Genomic DNA, 22,120 nt, shown 5'->3' with positions numbered 1-22,120 from the left:
CAGGGCGAGTCTATGTTGGAAAAGTTCAATATTCATCATAGTACGTTTTGAAAATTAATCGATAATAATAATTTTGCAAACTAATTTCGCAAAACAAATACGTTGGAGTAAATAGAAAATCAATTAGAATGTTGTATAATAGTAATTGAAATCAAAAATTTACAGGAGAGCTATATTGTAAAAACTTCCAGTCCATATTAGATAACCACTCGAATCACATAATTTTTTTCTGTTTGCCTTGAGTAAATTATACATTACATATTCAAATATATCGGGTACCACATAACTTCTTTCAGAGTAAGATGGTTCTGTTCTTTCAGCACTGTATAAAATCGAAGAACACCTCAAATAATACTCAATCACCTTTGAGAAAATTGAAGAACAAAACTCGAAATTTTGAAGAGAAACCAAGTAGAAAGTATAGGGAAGATTTTCAAATATTCGCTGTAGTGTTTGTGTTGTATTTTCAAGTAATCTGGAACTCAATATAAATAATTTATTTGTCCAATAAACTTTCAATGTGGGACCAAAATGAGTGTGATCAGGGCCCAAAATTCTCCATTCATATTCCTGTATTGGCATTCATATTTTAAACTAATTGTTACTACAAATTAGCAACATTAACATGTTAATTACAACAGTCCGAGCTAAAAAATTTATTAGTAGGTCCGATTTTGAATTTTAGTTGACCCACTTCAGACCCAACCTGTTGTTGTCCCTAATTTGCCAGACATGAGAAGCATATTAATAATATTAAATATCTTTTATTTTAATAATTTTAAATTTTTAGATGGAACGATCAAAAAATAAATAATGGTCAAATAATTAGTACTTCTACAAGAATTTGAGCGACGTTTAAATAAGAAAGTACTTTTACATAAAATAGACGCAGATAAATAGACCAAACTCGAGAAGTTCAGCGTAACGTCAGTTAAGAAACTCAGAAAATAGTACATAACTTCAGTCGAAGTATTCAATTGTCCGTACCCTATAGATAGATGAAATAGATTTGTGTATCGATTTTTAAGTTATCTAATGACTTGTATAAGATGTTTTATATCCTTTTTTTTTTTTTTCTGTTTTTGTTTATAATTTTATTTCATGGACTGGATTAATGTAAAGTTATAAAATAAAATTTTATAGTTCCAAGTAAAAGGAAAAGGCAAATTACTTGTTGACATTTAAATAAAATAAAAATTGTAAGAGGGAAAACAAATAATAAGTAAATAAACAATAGAAAAAGAAAAAGAGAGAAGAGAGAGATAATAAAAAAGCAGCAGAGCAGTGAAAAATTTCCATTGCCGGGAATCGAACCCGGGTCTCCTGGGTGAAAGCCAGACATCCTAACCGCTGGACGACAATGGATTGTTAATCCTACCTGGTAGGAATAAAATACTTAAAAGAATAAATAAATTAAAACGAATATTCCTTTTAACGAGTTGAATAAAGGGAAAATGAAATTTTTAATTTTAACTATTTTCAACTTATTTCGTAGCCAGATATTAAAAAGCAAATCGATGCAAACAAGGAAAAAATGATAGAAAACAATGAGTAAAATAAGAAGATATATTTTTTTTCAGGAATGACAATAAATTTGAATTAAATTCGAACCCATAAGTTCTGACACGTATTCTGGAATTATAATCGAGTTGTAGGTCTCGATCTCTGTATTTTGGCCTGAACAAGATTCAAAATTGGTCCTTTTACTAATTTATATATGTTTATTTATTTATATACAAAATATATTTATACATATGTAAAAAAATATATGTGCATATTTTTTTCTTTTATTTATTAAATTAATTGAATATAAGAATTTTTTTACAAAAATAAATTATATTGATACAACTTAAGGTTAGGTCCAAATATACAAATATCTCATACTTTTTTACAAAATTACGAATACATTTCTTGTTGTTGTAGGTATAGTTGCAATTATACTCCATATTCAAAGCCAAAAACTTGCATAAACACTCTTTAGAGTGTGTAGTTGTAATTTGTAACAAACAATCATATTTGTGTATTTGAACGTAACATCAGGGAACGTTAATGTATTACCCTTTTATAAATTATACACACGCATCGAACACGCATTGGTTGCTTGTATCGATTACTTTTGTTGTTGTGTCAATCGATTTTCTAATAATAATAAGGATAAATTACAATTATCACATCTGAGGTTTGGTATAATTACGAATACCCTCTCATCGTTTGAAAAATTATAAATACCCCTCAAATAAAAAGTAATTATGCAGTCCTTAAGCGGTAAGGTAAAAGTTATCACTTTACCCTTATTTTTATTTTTTAAAAAAGTATTAAAAAATATATAAAAAAAAATTGAGAGCAGGTAAAGTAAACAATCCATTGAGAATTATTAGTTCATAAAAATATTTTATAAAATTATAATTTAAAAAGGTATTTTTGAGCAATTTATCGCAAAAAATGAATAAAAGTTTAATGGAATTGGCTGGTTGTTAGATGAACAATAAACTCAAAGAAAATTTGTAAATTTTTTAAATAATAAAATAATATTTTTAATTATATCAAATATCATGAAAAGAAACTGGAATTTACCCTAATAATAATTGCAAATATTTTGGATTGAAGGACAAAAATCACACTCCTCAAGTTGGGGCCTGGTCCAGTTAATTCTTGGCCTCGTTTGGTCTGTGTGATAAAATTATATATGATGAGATTAGGTGTGATAGAAAACGAGATGATAATCAATCTCAATAATTCATTATATAATGTTTGGTTTGACATATTGTATGTACGGTATCTCATTTAATAAAATTACAAGAAATGTAATATTTAGTAATAGCTAATTGTCACAGTTAATAACAAATAGTTATTGACTTCGGTCATGTAACGATTTTTGGCCGTAGTTTTTCCGAGGGTGGTTAAATATTTGCCATGGCTAAAAGTCATGACAAATGTTATTACCATGGCTCTTAGTTGTAACAAATAAGTTCTTTTATGGTAGAAAAATTAGTTTTTTGTATCGATTTTTTTTAATCATGGTTAATACTAATTATTTACTATGGTTATTAGCCATAGCCATAAATATTATAGCTAATAAGCATTCAACAACAAAATTAATAAATGATAAGAACATATTATGACTTACCCAAACAGTCTTTATACATTTCTCCTCGAGAATGAAAGAAATGTGCAGAGCCTCATCACAGGGGAACACCCCCTCTATAAGTATTGGTTTACTCCTCCATACAAAGTAGACCTCTCAAACACTCTCTAACGTCTTCCACACATTTTTAACACCTTTCTCACTTTTTGGACGTCCCTCACACATCTCTTACTCTCTAAATCACCTTTGTCCCTTTTTAAACATTCTCTAACCACTCTACAAGCACGTTATCATGCGTTCTTATACTTTTCACCAATTTTATTCATCATATCTCGATTTCAATTATATTTATTTACTTTTTTGGCTTTATTCAATCTCAAATCTAATACTAACTTGGACGTCGAAATGCTAACGCCTTTTCTGCAGGCCACTCCTTCAAGATTTGCATTCGCTTCGACCCAACCTTAAACGATTATCCGACCTATTGAACCCGTGCGTTTTTTAAACGCATCACATGCAAATGCAATTTATATAAAATTACCCATAATAAATAAAAATACAAAAAATATTAAATTGAGTTCGAGATAGGTCAGAGTCCACCATAATCATCTCTAAACTGCTCTTTTTAATACACTGATAGCTGTCAAAAGTGAATATTACAAAAACAATTTATTGCAGATTCTCATAATTTATTCACACTCGACACACGTAATTAGATTTCACAAAATTACATAACCTCAACATGAATTTTGTACATATCTTTTATATAGAAATTGACTGTTTTCCATTTTACAATGTAATAATCTACTAAACTTCTTCTCTTCATAGTTTTTTATTTTAATATATTTTCGTATTTATTTGTATAATCTTCATATATTGAAATCAATCTTTATATATATATATATATATATATGTCTATATATGAAAAACAATCATGTTTACAAATAAGTATAGAAACACAAATCTATGCTATATACATATACTAATTAATATTTGATGTTCACTTATAGAATATAATTTTATTTTTTAATGAAATATTGATACAATAGATAGAAAGCGTAGAAAATTGCAATTTCGGCCCAAAATGTAGGATGGTTTGCAATATTAGTTTCATACTTTTTGAAATAATTAATATTAATCCCACACTTTTAGGAAAAACATTGCAAAGTTAGTCCTATCGTTGCAAAGCTAGTCCCACACTTTAGGAAAATATTATAATTTGTTTTTATGATGGGGTTAACTTTGCAATGTTTTCTTAAAATGTAGGACTAATATTGACTATTTCAAAAAATATGAGACTAATATTATAAATTATGCTATACTTTAGGACTGAAATTGCAATTTTTGGATAGAAAGGGTTACATGTGCAAGACTACAACATTGCAGATGAGCGGTGGTTGGAAACTTTGTTCTTACATGTTGCATTAACTTCAAAAAATTCACCAAACTTCTTGTTTTTATTTTAAGTATTATGTTTCCTTCACCAAACGATTTATTTTAGATAGCCGTCGTGGCACGTCTTCTCTGTACATATAATAAATAATTTTTTATTTTTTAAAATATATTATAAATAAGAATAGAATATATGAACCGACACATCACATTTGAAAAAAAAAAAGAAAAAAAGAAAAATTAACTTAAGGGTATTACAGATACAACAAAAAAAAATACTATAGTGGTGTCACAAATTGCCGTTTGTGAGTGAAAAATGTCTTTTCTTTTTATATTAGCATGGATATAGATAATAAAAATATGTACTATTGTGCTTTCTTCCTGATTTTCATACGGTCCATACTGTCTCGTTTCTCTCTTTTTCTTCTCATTTACGTTTCGTTTCTTTGTCTGTATCTGTCTAATTGCGATTCTATTTTTTTTTCAATTAATACAGTATTTTTAAGAGCAATTAATAGTGTGAAAAAGAATGGGAAAAAAAAACTTTGCAAAAAATGAATCTTATTTTTCAGAAAAAGAAAAGAAATAAAAGTTTGTTGCTGTCAAATTTATTCAGACAATTACATTTAATAATGGATGTCTTTGTTATTAGGTGAGCAAGATTTTTAAATTATTACAAAAGGCCTAATTATGTTATTTTCAATTTTTTAATTTCATGATATGTATAATTATATTTCAAATAACAATAATCTAACTTAATTTTTATGTAATATTTCTTTTTTATCTTCATTCAAAGTTGTTTACTCGTTAATTTATAATACAAAGTAACATAAATAAAAACTAAACAATGTTCTAATGAATCGAACCTAAAGAATGTACGAAATTCATATTAGAATTACAAGCATCGAAAATCAATATAAAAAATCTATGGCGATGATTTTTCATTGCATAAAAGGAATGCTAGGTCATACAACTCATCCCGATACAACAAAGTAAAAATGTGCTTTAATGCCTCCTACTTTGTAATTTTTGTCGCTTGCACGGCTCCAGCTTTTTAAAAACGACATTAATTCGCACCATCGAGTCAGTCGCATTGAGTATGAACTTCCGTTTTCCTCTTATTGAGGCGTTTGCTCTCTCTCGTCTGTGTGTGTCTGCATACGGCTGCAGAAACATCTGTATTTCGATCTTGCATCTTTCGCCTTTTAATTCTCAGTTCTTCATTTATCTTGCATCTTGTTGAACAGAAAGGTTTGAGTTTGCGTTTCTGAATCGAGTTTGAGTTAAAACTTTTTTTTTTTTCCAGAGTCGCTCGGATTGATCAGAAATCATGAGAAGACAATGGCCCTGCTCGAAATGTGGATATGCATGTAAGTAAATCTCCCTTCAATTTTTTTTCGTATTAAAGGTTTTTCGCGACGAGTGTGATTAATCATATGTAAATCTTCCAAATATATTCTCCTATTTTAGCAAGTAAAAGGTCCTAGATCTATTTCCAAATAATCACTAATTAATTAAAATTATTTACCTTATTCTACAACAAAAATGGAGATAGAAATACTAAATTTATCGAATAATTATTGTTTCATTTAATACAAAACTTTATGAATTTTCTTTTTCTCTATGTTACTTTGCTTAAAAAAAACTTCAATTAAATAATTTACGTAACGCTCTGATTTTATTTTATATTTTTATTATTTTTGTACCGTTTGAGTGCAAACATGTTAATTGTAGAACATGTCGGAAAAAAAAAAGTTACGGGAATCATTTTCATACGATGTTATCACAATTTTTTTTGGTGTATATATATGTGATAATATTCCTCTAAAATGATATGCGTTAATTGGAATTATCATACATTTAATTTAATTATTAATTCCCACAATTGTCCTAAATAATTCATACTAAAACTACATTAATTCGCTTGAGATATTATTTTTGGTTATTTTCCTAATTAATTACAAAAATAAATAGGTTCGTCGACATGGAGAAGTCTGCATACATCAAAACCAGTGATCTGCAACACATGCAGATCAAAGGCGAATAAGAACAAGGTCGCGGTCAGTCCTCCTCCCGACCAGGCAGCAAACGATAGCCATGTATCAGGGAATTCAGTCTTTGATCAGATAAGTTCCTCCTCCGCCTCAATTATACAAGAAAATACAACATTTACCGTCAGCCAAATCGGCATGATCTTCGGAAATCTACCCTTTGAGCCAAACCTAGCTTTTCCGGCAATGCTTCAAGACCATTCACAAGATCAACCCATGTTGAAATCCAAGGCTGCTATGGAATTTCAAGATCATTTTTACTGTCGAACGAGCTTGAAAACGTCGGCTTCTGTCATGGAGGATGGCAGCATTCAGATAAAGCAGGAATATGGTAAATTTATGTATTTATTTTTTGTTATTTAATTTTTTTTTTGTTAGTATCAGATAATTTCGGTACGTAACATTGGAATTTATGTTTTTGTTTAGTTTACGTAATGGAATTAACTGCAACATATGAAAACAAATTAGTGATAAAAAATTGTGCATAAAATTATTACTAAAAGCAATTAGTTGCACGTCTATAGTGATGACTTAATAATAATTATTATTTATGGTGTGTATATTTATAATTAAGGAATAATTACTTACTGTCTAGTTTGGTGTAATTACACATAAATATTACGTGGTTTGAAATATTACATCTAGTATCATTGATGTTTGCTTGTGTCTAACAAATAGGTTCATCCGTTAATCAAAATTCATCGAACTTATTGATATTAACAACAAAAAGAAAAAAAAAACTGAATGAAATCAATATTTATCCTTAATTGACTTATTAGTGACTTATAGCAAGTCAAACAGATCTTTCATGAATGAACTACTTTTATAAGGGTGAAGATATACTTCCTTACATGCATTTACATGTGAAGATGTATAAAGGTGGTTTGATCATAAAATGATTTATTTGACCTACAATAAGATAGTAATAAGTTAATCGAGGGTAAATATTTGTTAGAAAACCACGAGAAATCTATGTGTAATTACACCAAAACTTCAAGATAGAACAGTATAATTATCCCTATTTAAAAAAATTAAAATCTTCTATGCATTAATTAATTGGCATGGAATAGTACATGAAACCTAGTTATTATTTCATATTATTATGAAACTTGCAGATTGCCAACAGACACTGCTGGAAGTAGGAAACGTATGCATTTGGGACCCCAACAAAGTTCAAAGGAAAAAGAGATCAAGGCTTCCCCAATACACTCTATCACCCCTAGCAAGATTCATCAATCAGCTCCAATACCATTCGCCACAGTATAATCCGACCGTCAACTTCAACTTCAACTTCAACGACGCATCTGCATCAAGTCAAGTTGCGCATGATCATGATCATGATCATGGTCATCCCAAGTACGATGACGTCTTGATCTATGAAAAATGCAAGTATGTAGCCGACAACGAGATTGGCCTTGGAGCTGTGATGCTATCGCCTCCAGTCTCTTCTTTAGAGGAGCCAGAGTCGTCTGACTCCACAACATATGTGTCGGAAGAGGAGTCGTCTTCTACATACGATACGAGTGATGATACTAGCGACTCCAATTGCCTCATTGATGTTCCCATAAGAAGCAGTGCATCCGAGTAAGCGCTATGTATGCAAATCTGACGATGATGAGGATGAGGTAATGCAGTTGGACTGTGTGTTGTGTGTGTCTTTGGTTTATGTTTGATAAGAACATATGGATAGTAAGTATATGTGTAATAATGTCGGACCTACTTTATTTGGTTTTGATGTTTGCTTGGATAATTTATGTTTTGGTTCGAGTATGTATGGATGTTGTCTTTTAAGGTAGTGTAAGAATTGCATGTCGAAGTGTGCTTCGACTTTTATTTTATGCTTAAGTTTGTTTAGTTTCTAAATATTATTGTTTTACGTAAAAGTTTCAAGAACTGTACTATGAGAAAATATGACGTTTGTTACAACTATTTGTTATAGTAAAAAGTGTAAAAACATGATATATAGTAATTAATTATAGTTGTACAATTACTATTGACCGTCGTTTTAGTAAGTAAGACAAAAAATGATAGCAAGCAAGGAAATAGTCTATTTAGATCATAGGTTTTTGAGATGATTACATGGCTCTTCTCAGACGTTTGGTGTATTACACGTAAACCTCCCGTGGTTTGAAAAAATATTGTAATTTTAAAGAAAATTACATGAAATCTATAGATTAGGTTGAGAAAAAAAAAAAGAAGAGAAGAAATATTTATCCCGCATAAAAGAATGATAGGAATTGATACGAATATAATAAGAAGTTGTGGGGAGTAAGTGTTATACGCTCACATTTCTCTACCCCACATAGGAAGTTTAGTATTATAATAAACTCTTTATATTAAATTTAAATTCAAATTTGAGTTTGAAGTATTATAGAGACTACAGTGAATATGGGGGTGCCCCACACATGCCTTGCCTCTTCCTGGCCCGGCTCCAGCTTCTAGCAACGGGGCATTTGGGTGAATATCTTAGGATATATTTTTTTACAGTAAATATATTTGGATTTATTTTTAACAGTTGGAATATAAATTATGTATTTTATTACTAAAGTTTCAGTTTCAGAATTCTAAAAACCACCTGGTCCTGAGCTGGGCCTAGGTTGGGTCTGCTAGGCCATTTTTTTTTAATAATAATAATGTATGGCATATAAGTTTTATTCTCATAAACTAACTATTCTAATAGCTTTTTTTATATTTTTGGAATTCTAAAAAGTATTATCATTATTGTTCTATTTCCAAATTTTTAGTACTTTAATTCATTAATATTTTTTATTTTTTTTGTCAAAGTTTATTATAAATCCTTTTTGAATTTATTATCATCCAAGTTCATTATATAATCTTAACTATTATTTTTTCTAGTTATGATTTTTTTTATGTGATTTAATTCATTATTTATTTTATTTTATAATACTATCATAAATTTAAGTAATTGTTAAAAGAAAACTCCTATTTCATAAAAAAAAAAAGGCATATTCAGCCTGATTTGGTTCTGATTTGGGTCTCAATCGGGCCAACGGGCTGGACCTGAATTTATAAATGGATCTAATTGGAACCCATTTAAAGTCTCAGGATCACCCCAAAATTGATCATGAATAGTACTAGGCTGGTCCTGAGTTTGGCTTTTTCAAACTAATCTGTGCCAGTTTTAAATCAGCCCAACCCACTATACACTTCGAGACTAAACCAACAAATACATAGGTCAGCATGGTAAAATAGGTGGGCTAAATCCAGTAAAATAGGTTCGCCATCATTGTCATGCAATTCATATGTATATTAGTTGTTATAGCACACTGTCCTGATGTGTGTTTAATAAATAATTTTTTTTATTTTAAAATATATTATAAAAATAAAATATATAGATGAAAGAATTACATTTAAAAAAATAAAAAAAACTATAATGTGACATTGTTGACAGGCCTCCGTTTGTTTGTGAATATAGAGGGTATTTTTTCATATTAATATAAATTAATGGTATTTACTACTTATAGAGCTAAATCTTTTTATTGGTAACACAATTATTTTTTATTTATAAATCAATAATAAATTAATCAGGTTTAAAATATTTTTTTTATTAATATTAGTAAATTTGATAAATTTATTTAATGAATGAATTTATTTATTAGATGAAAATAAATTTTAGAAATATTAGATGTAATTTTTAAATTGTTGAAGATCTATATACAATTACATTAAACTCCTATGCTTAATACATAATTAATTGATTTGCTTAACGAAAAATTTCAACAAGAAGTAAAACTAATACTTCAAGCGCTTGAGATGCGCGTGGCATGAACGCCCACAGCCACTGAATTTGCCTCTTTGCTTGAAGATTCAGTTTGGTCGCTGTGCATCACTCTCACACCTTCCCACCAAATTCTCCTCTCCGATTTCTGTCCTCTCTTTCTCTCTCTACAAGCTCGGGTAAACTTCTCCTCCGAATCGCGCCCCCATGGGTTTCGCAAGCAGCTCTTCAAGTCAATGCTGCACCGTTCTCAAATCTTGCGCATTCTTGATACTAGTATCAGCCTTTCTATCAACTGAAGCTTCAATTCATGTCTACGACCGAGATCCACTCCGAGAAGTCGGCAATGCTTATCTCCTCTCCGGCGGCAGCGAAGGCATCGCCGCCAACGGCCACCAGGGTCGCTCGTATATTCGGTAGTATTTATGTCCCAACTGTCTTTTTTTTTTTGGTATGTGAAATGAGGGGTAGTGAGTATTTAGTCAGATCTACTCTTGCATTTGTGTGCATTGGAATTTCTTGAGGTTGTTTATGTTACTGGAGAAAGAAATTTATTGGATGTTGTTTTATGTCTGTTTTTTTTTTTTTTTTTTTGTAGTGTTAAGACTGGATGCAGTAGCTTAGTGTGTAAAAGATGCTTAGTTCAAGAGTTGAACTAAATAGATGACTGGTATTGACTAGCTCAGTTGGACTGGGTTTTTGACAAACAAGGTGTAAAATTGGGATCTTGAGTGGGTTTTTGAATTTGATTCTTGATTGTGATTGAGAAGAGGTCACAAGCTTCAAGAAGAAAGTAAAATATCTTTAGAATTGGTGCCAGGAATGTTATTAACTGGATCAGGTTTTGGCAGTAGCGGATCAATCACATTGCTTTTGCTATTGCACTTGTCATATGATTGATTTCTCTTATATATTAAAAGCTCTCTCCAGTTAGCCATTAGGTTATATGAGTATTGATTTATGCCTCTGCGTCTTTGTGTAATCTCAAGTATGATTTTGGTCTTCAACGATTATCATGCCTTATATTTTTACCCTTTTTGGATATTTGTGCATTATTAACTCAGATTTGAGAACATAACTTTCTGGAGGAGTAAAGAAGCTGCTGACCATCAGCCCACTCTGGCATACAATGGTGGGTTGGTTCAAGTTATTATTTTTGAGGCAGATGATCGCGATAATATTGGTGGATCTGCTTATGGTGGGCAGAGGTCTATTTGTTGCACCTCTGATCTGGCCAAACTGGAAGGATGCAAACAAGGAGAAGTGATAAGAACACCATCAGCAAATGATAAGAACTGGCCTGTTGTTTTGAATGTTTATTTTAGAGGAAACATGTTATCCACCCATATGAAAAAGAATAAGGAAATCAACATCAAAAGGACTGGGATGTACAATTTGTTCTTTATAACATGTGATCCGAAACTCAAGGGAATGAGGGTGACTGGACGAACAGTATGGAAAAACCCTGATGGCTATTTACCTGGTAGAATGTCCCCTCTAATGAAGTTTTATGCATTTATGTCTGTCGGATATGCCATCCTCTGTGCTGTCTGGGTTTTCCAGTATGTTAGGTATTGGAATGATGTTTTACAACTACAACACTGCATCACGTCTGTTATTGCTCTGGGTTTGTTAGAGATGACTTTCTGGTACTTCGACTATGCATACTTCAACAGCACTGGAACGAGGCCTGTTGGAATCACAACCTGGGTTGTGACTATTGGAGCCATAAGAAGAACTGTTTCACGCATTCTCATTCTTTCAGTTGCTATGGGCTATGGTGTCGTCCGTCCAACCCTTGGCGGTCTAACATCAAAGGTGCTTCTCGTTGGAATCACTTATTTCTTGGCATCAGAAATGCTGAACATTGCAGAATATGTGGGGAGCATAAATGACATAGCAGGGCGAGCAAGAGTTTTTTTCGTTCTTCCAGTTGCATTCTTGGATGCCTTTTTGATTCTATGGATTTTCACTTCCCTTTCAAAAACACTAGAGCAACTACAGGTAATGTATATACCGTACTATCATACTATTTGCTCCTGTGATGAGTTGTATGCCTCAATACTTGAGTTAACCACCTGCTTGTTAACATGCAAATGCACTGACAATGACTCTGTTTTTCCTTTGCAGGCTAAGAGGAGTTCTATTAAATTGGACATATATAGAAAATTCTCAAACGCACTAGCAGTTACTGTTATTGCTTCAGTTGTGTGGATAGGATATGAGGTATATGCTCATTTTACAATTTTTCTTTGTGGTACCAACACCCCCCTGTCCCCTCAAATTTCTATTCCCAAGAGATGTGCCTAAGTTCATAACATACTTTTTCCATAGAGAAATAATGATTATATGAAGGAATATATTTTTTTTCTTTTAAATTTGAGCACTCCGACTCAAATATGTTTATGTTCTTTGTTTATTAAATGAAAAGATTAGATCAAAAGGATCAAGTCAATTATGGCCAAGGTTTGCTAAGCATCCAAGCATAAAAAAGAGTAAAATATAGTCAAAATGTTCTCAAAATGCCAAATAAATGAGTTTGGTGAAATTGCAAGATCAAACTCTAAGTCAAAATACAGTTTGAAATTATCAAGCGAACATTGTAAGAATTTCTCTGCCTTACAGTATGCATCTTATTTTTTGTACGTCACTTTAATACTCACCAGATCAGTATGACCAGAAGAAATATCTATAATTGTCATTATTGAGCCACATTATACTAGTATCAGAGCATCTTGTCATGCATGAGCAATTTGATTCCTGCAGGTTTATTTCAAAGCAACAGATCCCTTCAATGAAAGGTGGCAGAGTGCTTGGATTATCACAGCTTTCTGGGATATTCTTGTGTTTGCTTTGCTGTGTGTTATCTGCTACCTCTGGGCTCCATCCCAAAGCTCCCAAAGGTATGCCTAGAATTTTACCCGAGATAGCACCATTCTATTTATATGAATGACTATTCCATAAAAGAAAGCTTGTTTCAGGAGTAAAGTGTGATCCAGTTTTTAACTATTCTGTATTGAAGATGTTGAACTCTTTCTCTAGAAACTCGTCAACCGTTTACTTGGCGATTATTGGAGGCATCTTGCTCCCAGTTAACCGAGGAGAACTTTAACTCTCTTTGGCTTATGTATCTTCATAATTCTTATCCTCTTATCGTAACTCCTGCCAGGTACGCATACATGGACAGTAAGGGAGAAGACGGAGATGATGAAGAAACAGAATCCTTATGTAGAGAAACTCCTAAAGGTAACATCAGCTTAGTGAAGCAAGATAGGAAGGACGTCGACACTTCTGATCAAGAAGAAGCGGAGGAAGGTAAGAGGGAATAATTGCAATGTCATCAATGATTTGTCTAATGCAAGAGGTGGAATGGAGGCTAATGACTGTATGAAGCACTTACAAGACGGAAAAAACAGATGGCGGAATTTTACTGATGCACAGTAAACATATTCATTTTTGTTGTAGATGTATAGGTGAAAAGCGAAGCATACAACATTGATTCTTTGCAAAATTGTGGCTTGTGAGGAGCTGTATCAATGTGAATTTGTAACAATATTAAATCATGGTGCCCTTCAACTGGGATTCTGATATGCCGAGAAGAATGCTAGTCAGCTCAGCTTCTATTGGACTTCAATTTTCAATCTTCGAGTACAAAAATATCTACGCACCATCAAAATTAACATTGTTTCAGATTTTTATACTTGATGCATATAAAACAAATTTAAATGACATACACCCAACTGCTGGTATAATGAAAAAGATTATCAAATCAGCAGTATTTTGGATTTGAATAACATATATGTGGGTAATTTTTTTGGGTAAATTGCATTACACATCATCCTTATGTTTGGTTTCGGTTTTGGGCCATCTCAGAGATGGCCCAAAATTGAAGCAATGTTTGCCATTGCTTATTTTGTCATGTTTTTGTCTCGTTTCTAAGTATTTGATTTTTAAATACAAATATATTTTATTTTAACCACTTAATATTTTATACGTAATATTTTCTACATCATTGGAATAATTAAAAATTTTAAAAAACTATAAAATAATATAATTATTCTACGCAGTTAATTCATATATTACATTATTTGAATAATGTATTTAAATTTATCACCTCGAATAGAACAACTAACAAAAAATATTGTTAATCCATTATTAGAGTGCATTTAATTATTTTTAAAAGTGTATTTACATAAATTATTTTTTTTCATTTCCATACATATATAATTAGGAAATAATATTTATTTTAATCCACTCACAACTAAATAAATTATATATACATATATATATATATAAATATATATAAAAGAGACACGATTTGACAATGAACAGTATTTTTTGTCTTCCCACTACCCAACATCAAACATAATATACTTATCTTATATTATCTCAAAAAATAAATCCAAACATACGCACTATCTCTAACTTATATTTATTTATCTTTATTTTTCTCTCTCTATCTCCACAAAATACCCAAAAACAAGTTAAAAACAAAACCAAACATAATGCATGTGATTTGGTGAAATAGTATGAAATTGCTTGTATTAATTTAATAGGCAATTTTTTTTTTCGTGTTTTATAAAATACAATAAAAAAACCCCCTCTCCCCGTTAAAAATAAATGGAGAGTGGTGCACATTTGCCTTTTGTGCGAGTGGATTTCATTTTTTTGCCTCTTTGAGGTTTATTTTAAGTATATAAATATACATTTTGCCCCTTTCTTTCATATTTAAATACATTTTAAATTGATCTACTCATATTATTTTATTTATATATATTATTATATATTTAATTAATTTAAATTATTTATTGACTTCAAACATATTACAATAAATTATGTTTATTATGAAATATATTAATTTAAATATAAAAACAACTAAACAGTATATAAAATTTTTAATTTAAAAATACAATGCAAATAAAATATTCTAAAATTATTTTTAAATTCATATGAATATAAAATAATTAACTAAATTAAATTATTATTAATTGAAATATATTTTAATAAATTTTATTTTTTAATTAAATATACTAGTTACATGTCAAAATACCAATAAATTATATTATTTAGTATAAATATTATTTAAAATATTTTTATTTTTATAAAATAGATTTTTTTTCTTTTTTCTTTTTCTCTGTTGCTGGCCATTAGCGGCACCTAGTGACGGGGTGACATCGCCTAAATTTGGGTGTCGCCCCTTCCAGAAGGGGGCGGCGGAACATGAAGTCGCCCTTTTTTGCATGGCAACCTCATCGTCGCCCTCTATACTCAGGGGCGACGGCAATGTCACCCAGACTATTCTAAACAATATCGCTATTGTCCAGTGTTGGCAGTAAGGCCAGGCGGTGGCTATCTCCGTCCATTATATATAGATATACATTATAGTGTATATATAATTATACATAAATAAAAATATATATTAAATTATTTAAAATTTGGATCGTTTATTTATAACAATTGAGATCAATGGTTGATATAAGGAGGGTGTAATGGGCAATTTAGGATAAATTTATCCTATTTTTTAAAAGTATTTTGTGCATTTATTTTGTATTTATTGTCATTTGCTAAGTTTGATGCATTTTTTAATTTTTTTATGTGCTTTATTGATCTTTAGTATTGATGTGTATCGGGATCCAAACAGATCAAAAAAATTGTAATGAAATCTGATAGGATCGCATTTTGTGCTTATTTTATATAATATTTTAGCCTATTTTGTAATCAAATACTCCTAATTAAATATTATTTTGCAGCATTAGGACAAAAGAATTGGAAAATGAAGAAAAGCACCAAAATGGAAATTCAAACAAGACTCAAACTCAAATTCTGGCAAGAGTTTGGAACTGCTTGGGCTACCTCTGATGAAGGAAGAGTTTAACTAGGATTAGGATTTTATCTCTATAAGTCTTTTAGTTCAATTAGGAATCTACTTCTAATCCTAGTAATTCCTAATTGAACTAGGTATCTAGCTATTATAAATAGGTGATATAATTCACCGTATGAGACAACTTTTGAACTCTTCTATTTCTCTACGTTCTTATATTATTTTGCTTTTCATGCGTTCTTCCATGAGCATGTCTAGCTAAATCTCTCATTCCGGTTGAAGACTTGGTGAACGCTTAAATCCAACGGGTTATGAGATCTAATTTATGCTTTCTACTTTTATTCATATTGGTATTTGTGTTGTTCTCTGTGCTTTTATTACAAATAATCTGATTTATTGTCAAGAATATTTGCCTAGCCAATTGAACTTTCAAATCCGTAATTGTTTGTTTAGTTCGATAACTAGTGGTAACACAACATAATTGATTATGTAGAAGTTTTCGATTATGTTGTGGGGAACGCACAATCTAACTTAAATAAATCCTCGTAGGAATTTATTGGTTAGAATTGGGCCTTTCTAGTTCTTAATGCTGTCGGTAAATTAAATCTTGAGGACGTTCCCAAGGTTGTTTACTGATTAGGGATTTAGTCAACGGACGTTCCTTGGCTATCCACAAGGTAAGGAAAGGTGAGGTTGTTAGGTCGTACCAATGGCCATAACCAATTTATCTATCATAAATAATTGTTATCCTTGCATCTATGATCAACCGTGGAATTAAGCGTGATCCTGTCTTTGACTGGAATACTCTTCTCTTATATTTATCTCTTCTAATTTTTTAGTTTTATTCTTTTTCACAATCAAAACTCCCCCTAATTATTTTCGTTTTTGAAGGAATTAATTTAAAACCAATCTCTGTGGATTCGACCCTACTCACACATCTACAAAAGTGTTCGTAGGAATTATTTTTGGTGGATTCGACACCCATCAAAATCTTAAGATAAAAGAACTAATTTGCAGAATAGGAATTACTACTTCAATACTTAAATTAGTAAACTAATTTAAAGGATAAATAATCAAGAAGCTTGAGTTGATGCGAGAATAATGGTATAACTATTGACGTGAGACAATGAAATATGGATATGAAGTAATAACTAGTGTGTGGAGTGCAAAAAAGTATGCCAAGAACTTGTCTAAATCCGAGAGAGAATAGTGCATAAGAATGATTATATCTGTTGCTTTATGACTGCACAATAGCCTCTATTTTATAGGTTGATAGGGAGCAAAATCCAAAAATGATTGCAACTTGTTATATACCGTTGGAAAATTGCACGAGTTAGCTAACTAACAAAAGAGAAAAGGATTGCAATTAGAACTTATCTGGACGAAGATAAACCGTTTGAAAAAGTCATGCCTAGTGAGTCCGAGTTCTATAGATTCTATTTGACCTGTTGATGCCAGGTCGACTGTCACAAATCTAAAATGAGTTTGTTGAAGATTTTTCTGCACGATGTATTCTAAAGTGACAGGAGTATGTATGATGTAGAATCCCTACTATTTAATGAGCTATCTTACTAATTCATTTTTTGGTCCGTCGAGTACAAAAATTATGAGTTTGATATTTTTTTCAAGGGCCAGCAGTAGTAGACCTACTGGACTGTTCAATAAAGTTCCACTTTCTTTGATTTCAGCTTTAGGAAAAATGAAGAGACAAGTAGAAGTGGGCCAAGGCCCAAACTCTTTTCAAGGGAAGGCCCAAGACAGTGGAAGATTCGGCCTGTTCCTTGCAACCCAATCACAAAAATCTCCCGCATTTCAGTTCTTAATTATTAATCAAAATATTAATGCCATGAGCTTCAGCTCTCTGCGCGTAATCATTTCTCTGATTCTCAACTAATTAATCAAGAATTAAGCACTCCTCCGTCTAGCTTTTGATTGTAGGAAATAGCAGTGATTATCAAAAATAACGATGGCGAGCACTGGAGATGGAGGAGCGGAGGATGCGAAGGAGTTGGCGGCTGAGCTGGGCACAACCCTAAGAGAAGGGGAGAGGATCCTCACACCGACGCGGCGCCCCGATGGAACCCTCCGTAAGCCTATTCGGATTCGCGCCGGTTATGTCCCCCAAGAAGAAGTCGCCATTTACCAATCGAAAGGCGCACTTGTGAGTACATGCTTGTAATTTTCGATTTCTCGTGGCTATGTGTGTTTTGGGAGTGACGTGATCTTTGGTGGTTGTGGTGGCGGTTACGGCAGTGGAGGAAGGATATGTCGGCGACGCAAGAGGTGCCGCCGGGATATGATCAGGTGGTGGAACCTAAACCAAAGTCTAAATCGGCTAAGAGGAATGAGAGGAAGAAAGAAAAGCGTCAGCAGGTTAATAAGTAAACAAATCCCATTTCTTTTTGTTCGGTTTGATTGCATTGTTTTTAGTTTTTACTTCATTGAGATAGTGCTTCCATGAGTTTGTTCTTGCTAACTTCAGTCCATTTTAATTGGATAAATGGGAAGCACATGAAAAAGGTTAAACTTTTCATAAACTAAGTTCGAAATTGACAAGATGCTGAACAGGGTTAGTTTGGAAGAGTGCAATGCTTTATCAATAGACTGGTTGCTTGTTGAACTGCTGCAAATTGTGCACAGATGTGATGACAATAATGGACAGTGAATTCAAGTTTGGACGGATTTCAGTTCATCTATTCAGTTTTATTAGAATAGTTTGCCCCGACGTGTGAACATTATCCTCAAATATGAAGAAAATAGTCTGAGAATGTAGAGGGATTCTTGGTTGGAAAATGTGCACCAAGTAGCTATTAGATTGTCCTTTCTCCTTAGATTAGAGATTGTGGGTTGTTACTTGTCAACAATGATGCAGTTCCTTTTCCTAATGAATCAATGTCTTTCGGACTATGGCAGCTCATTTTGGGCTTCATCATTTTGACCATGTCAGTGAAATTTGTCCTTCTCTTTGCTAGTTGATGCGTGTTTCTAAGGCCATAATTTGTGGTCTAGCAAGAATGAGACTCCAGTCTAGTGCTTGCATGTGGACTCTTCGCAATGATTTAACAAGTGTGCCACTCCTACTTCTAGATATTCCTAACTTCTTGAAACATGATTGGTCCCAGGCCGCCCTTGAAAAGGGTAAGGATTCAGAACAAAATGATGTCTTCTCAGTTGATGATCCAATTGACCTTCCAGAAAATGTGGAATCTGTTTCATCAAAGATGAATGGGCTCTCTCTTTCTGGAAATGCCTCTTTGGCGACACCTCCTACAAGTTCAACCGAGTGTTCAACTCCAGAGGGTCAAGTTCAGGATATTGATAAGAAGGTTCGAGCACTGAAGAAGAAGGTAAGTTATATTCTTCTGCAGTAGGCTCCCCTGTTTCATTCTTATCTATTACATTGCTTTCTCCAACTTATTTGACTTAAGTTGGAAGCTTGTCCTCTATATGTATCTGGATTAATCCATCTGCCAAAGGTAAAAAGTACTTGGAGCTCAATTCTAATTATGAATTTCTTAGCATACAAAAAAAGCCTCGAATGGAGTTTCTATTCTCCTACTTATTTGATTATTATCTATGTCATCTGTGTTCATGAAGACTGTTGCTGTAAACTCTCTGATGTGGCATAATATTTCATCATACTCTTTGATCATTGCAATATAGAAAACAAAGGGGAACAGTTGGGTGATAAGCGAGGATAAGAGAAGTAAATTTGGTTCTTTACCTACTTCTGGAGTCATCTTCTGCTTGTGACATGAAATGCCATAATAATCCTATTCATTTGTGTTGGCAATAGCATTACTTGATTATCATTTCCCCATTTGAACATGATACACAATTTAAGACATTGTTTCTATTATGCTTTCTAGATTCGGATGACTGAAGCTCAGAGGCAAAACACTGCGGAGAAAGACATGAAACCAGAACAATTGGAAAAAGTGGCCAAATTAGAAGGTTGGCAGAATGAGTTGAAGCTTTTGGAAGATAAGAAAGCAGAATTAACAGCATCTATTTTGTGACATGAGATGCACAGATAGGGCAATATGATTGTATACTTATGCGTTGTTTTAAAAACGTGAACAATGGCTCTAGCCTCTAGCCCAATAATAGAAGTGTTACTTGTCCAGGTTTTGTATTCATGGCCATAGGTAGTAGCTTGTCTCTGTTGCCTGAGCTGTTTTATTCGATCAGACATGTTGAAACTGGTTCCACTGGTTTAACAATAAAAGATACACAGTCCGTTTAGGGAGAAGACCTGCAAACAGCGTGATTCTTGCTTGCAATTCGCAAATATTTCCATTTGTCTGGATCTGTTTTGACATGTCCAGTCAAAGCATCTCATAGAAAAGAACAGATAAAATATAACCAAACAATTCCCCAGTGTTGTAATAAAAATAGTAGTAGTATTTTCACATTGTGAAAAAATAAAACATAACTTTTATGAGGAGTGTCTGCGAGCTCTGTAGAAAAAATTACTTTTTAGTTTTTGGCAATCACTTTTTTACAATCAGCATCCATTTTTGATACGCTGCAAATTTTGAATCTCTCTGCAAAACTTACTTTTCTAAAAGTAGAAATTTTTACAAACACTCTCATAATCTATTGTTGAAACTGTCAACCCGTAAACAGCACAGCGAATTTCTAAATGATTTTGCAAAATCTATTCTATTCAGACAACCCAGCTCTATCTAGCTATCAAATATTGACCAAAACTTGGAGTGCTGTTTCAATTGAAGCAGCATTCCATCCCAGGCAAGACTTTACACGACTTCCAGATCTTATGAAGATTCAACATCTGAAACTTGCAATCCTCCTCGAAATCCTCTGAGCTCCACCTACATATTAACTGGAGTTTGAAGGTAGCCATCTTAATGCCCAAGAGACGCTGTAGGACAAGTGAGCCATGGTTATACACACTCTTCTATACAAGAACATTCCATGATGATTCAAAAGGCACTTGTTACTAAGAAATTTTAGATGGAAGCAAATATTACATTTCGAACACTCAAATAGATTTTCTGGGGAAAAACATATTTATAACAACTGATAGTGATAAGGTTCATGACTAAGCTTATGGATTCTAATACAAACCAATAGTCGAGCCGACTCAGGAGATAATGCCTTTCTTCAAGCTCCACTATACCTGCTCACATAAATTTGATATGAGCAACCCTCTAGAGCAGACCATGTATACTACAATTATGCTGAAAATAAATATTTAAACAGACAGGGGAAACCTTTGTTTAACTGAACAGGGCGGAGGAAGGGCTTCATCTCATGTGTGAACTGATTTAGAGGACCTTCTTAAAGCTCCACCTGAAGAATTCAACAGAAGATCACAACATTTCTAGGATTGCTATTTTTATTAAATAAAATGTCCATGGATATGATAATGGTAATTTTATACGAATAAGTATGTTTGATGGTATTTTAAGCAATATATATTTTTTCAATCAAAAGTAGTCTATATGGTATAACCTCTCATAAATATTAAGTGGATCAAAGAAAAACCTGAAGATGCTGACTGTGTAGCTCGCTTGAATGTCTCGAAAATTCAAAGAATTCGGAGAAACAAACTTAAGTGGCTGAAAAATTCCTAAATAGTGTAATGGTTTGCCCATGGGGTGTCCAAACGAGCACATGGAACTAATTGGACGGCCCTATCCCCCCACCCCACCCCAATTTTTTCGGTGGATGTTTTTTTGTGATAAGAGACCTAAATCTCTTGAACTTGAAATCCACTATATATATACATATAAAATAACCCCTCACACTTAATGAATAATATAAGTACACTGTAAGATGTAATTATCCCCTTTATAAAACAAAAATATCATATTTTCCTATTATTTCATAGCATTAAGACCAATTTAGATGTTTTAAAACTGTTTAACTGAATGTAGATGATATTTTATTTACCCATCAAAAAATTAATTTAGATTTATCTTCAGGAAAGATATTCCCTTTCTATATTTTTCTTAGAGTGAATCAGTTAAATATATCAACTGTTATTAGAGTCAACAAATACTCAC

The 22,120-nt window shown here is 32.2% G+C and overlaps 3 protein-coding genes, 1 long non-coding RNA gene and 1 other non-coding gene across 6 annotated transcripts; 3 read left to right on the top strand and 2 right to left on the bottom strand.

The window, feature by feature from the left end:
- Positions 1 to 1,293: 1,293 nt before the first annotated feature.
- TRNAE-UUC (transfer RNA glutamic acid (anticodon UUC)) lies at positions 1,294 to 1,365 on the bottom strand. Its single transcript has one exon. It is a non-coding gene; the product is annotated as a tRNA-Glu (tRNA).
- Positions 1,366 to 5,455: 4,090 nt separating this feature from the next.
- Positions 5,456 to 8,391, top strand: LOC105172570 (uncharacterized). Of its 2 annotated transcripts, none has more exons than XM_088885713.1 (4): positions 5,456 to 5,574; positions 5,784 to 5,847; positions 6,452 to 6,859; positions 7,644 to 8,391. In XM_088885713.1, the coding sequence occupies exons 2-4, from the start codon at positions 5,808 to 5,810 to the stop codon at positions 8,114 to 8,116; spliced, it is 921 nt and encodes a 306-aa protein (XP_088741839.1). In that variant the 5' UTR covers positions 5,456 to 5,574; positions 5,784 to 5,807; the 3' UTR covers positions 8,117 to 8,391. The 2 variants fall into 2 exon arrangements, with proteins under 2 accessions (XP_088741839.1, XP_011092372.1); XM_011094070.3 differs by having other exon boundaries at positions 5,475 to 5,655.
- A 1,964-nt stretch (positions 8,392 to 10,355) lies between these two features.
- On the top strand, positions 10,356 to 13,908 carry LOC105172571 (Lung seven transmembrane receptor family protein). The gene is made up of 5 exons (XM_011094071.3): positions 10,356 to 10,683; positions 11,332 to 12,271; positions 12,398 to 12,493; positions 13,034 to 13,170; positions 13,437 to 13,908. Exons 1-5 carry the CDS (start codon positions 10,475 to 10,477, stop codon positions 13,594 to 13,596), a joined length of 1,542 nt encoding a protein of 513 aa, XP_011092373.1. The 5' UTR covers positions 10,356 to 10,474; the 3' UTR covers positions 13,597 to 13,908.
- A 4,006-nt stretch (positions 13,909 to 17,914) lies between these two features.
- On the top strand, positions 17,915 to 20,340 carry LOC105172572 (partner of Y14 and mago). Its single transcript, XM_011094072.3, has 4 exons — positions 17,915 to 18,249; positions 18,342 to 18,461; positions 19,211 to 19,435; positions 19,958 to 20,340. The coding sequence occupies exons 1-4, from the start codon at positions 18,055 to 18,057 to the stop codon at positions 20,105 to 20,107; spliced, it is 690 nt and encodes a 229-aa protein (XP_011092374.1). The 5' UTR covers positions 17,915 to 18,054; the 3' UTR covers positions 20,108 to 20,340.
- A 215-nt stretch (positions 20,341 to 20,555) lies between these two features.
- LOC110012747 (uncharacterized) lies at positions 20,556 to 21,770 on the bottom strand. The gene is made up of 4 exons (XR_002287961.2): positions 21,600 to 21,770; positions 21,326 to 21,404; positions 21,180 to 21,231; positions 20,556 to 20,973 (listed from the first exon to the last, which is right to left on the bottom strand). It is a non-coding gene; the product is annotated as an uncharacterized LOC110012747 (long non-coding RNA).
- Positions 21,771 to 22,120: the final 350 nt, after the last annotated feature.

This window comes from Sesamum indicum, linkage group LG10 (genome assembly GCF_026168435.1).
Source record: "Sesamum indicum cultivar Baizhima isolate 11 linkage group LG10, ASM2616843v1, whole genome shotgun sequence".
Classification (NCBI taxonomy): Eukaryota; Viridiplantae; Streptophyta; class Magnoliopsida; order Lamiales; family Pedaliaceae; genus Sesamum; species Sesamum indicum.
This window is presented reverse-complemented; position numbering and strand designations above follow the sequence as displayed.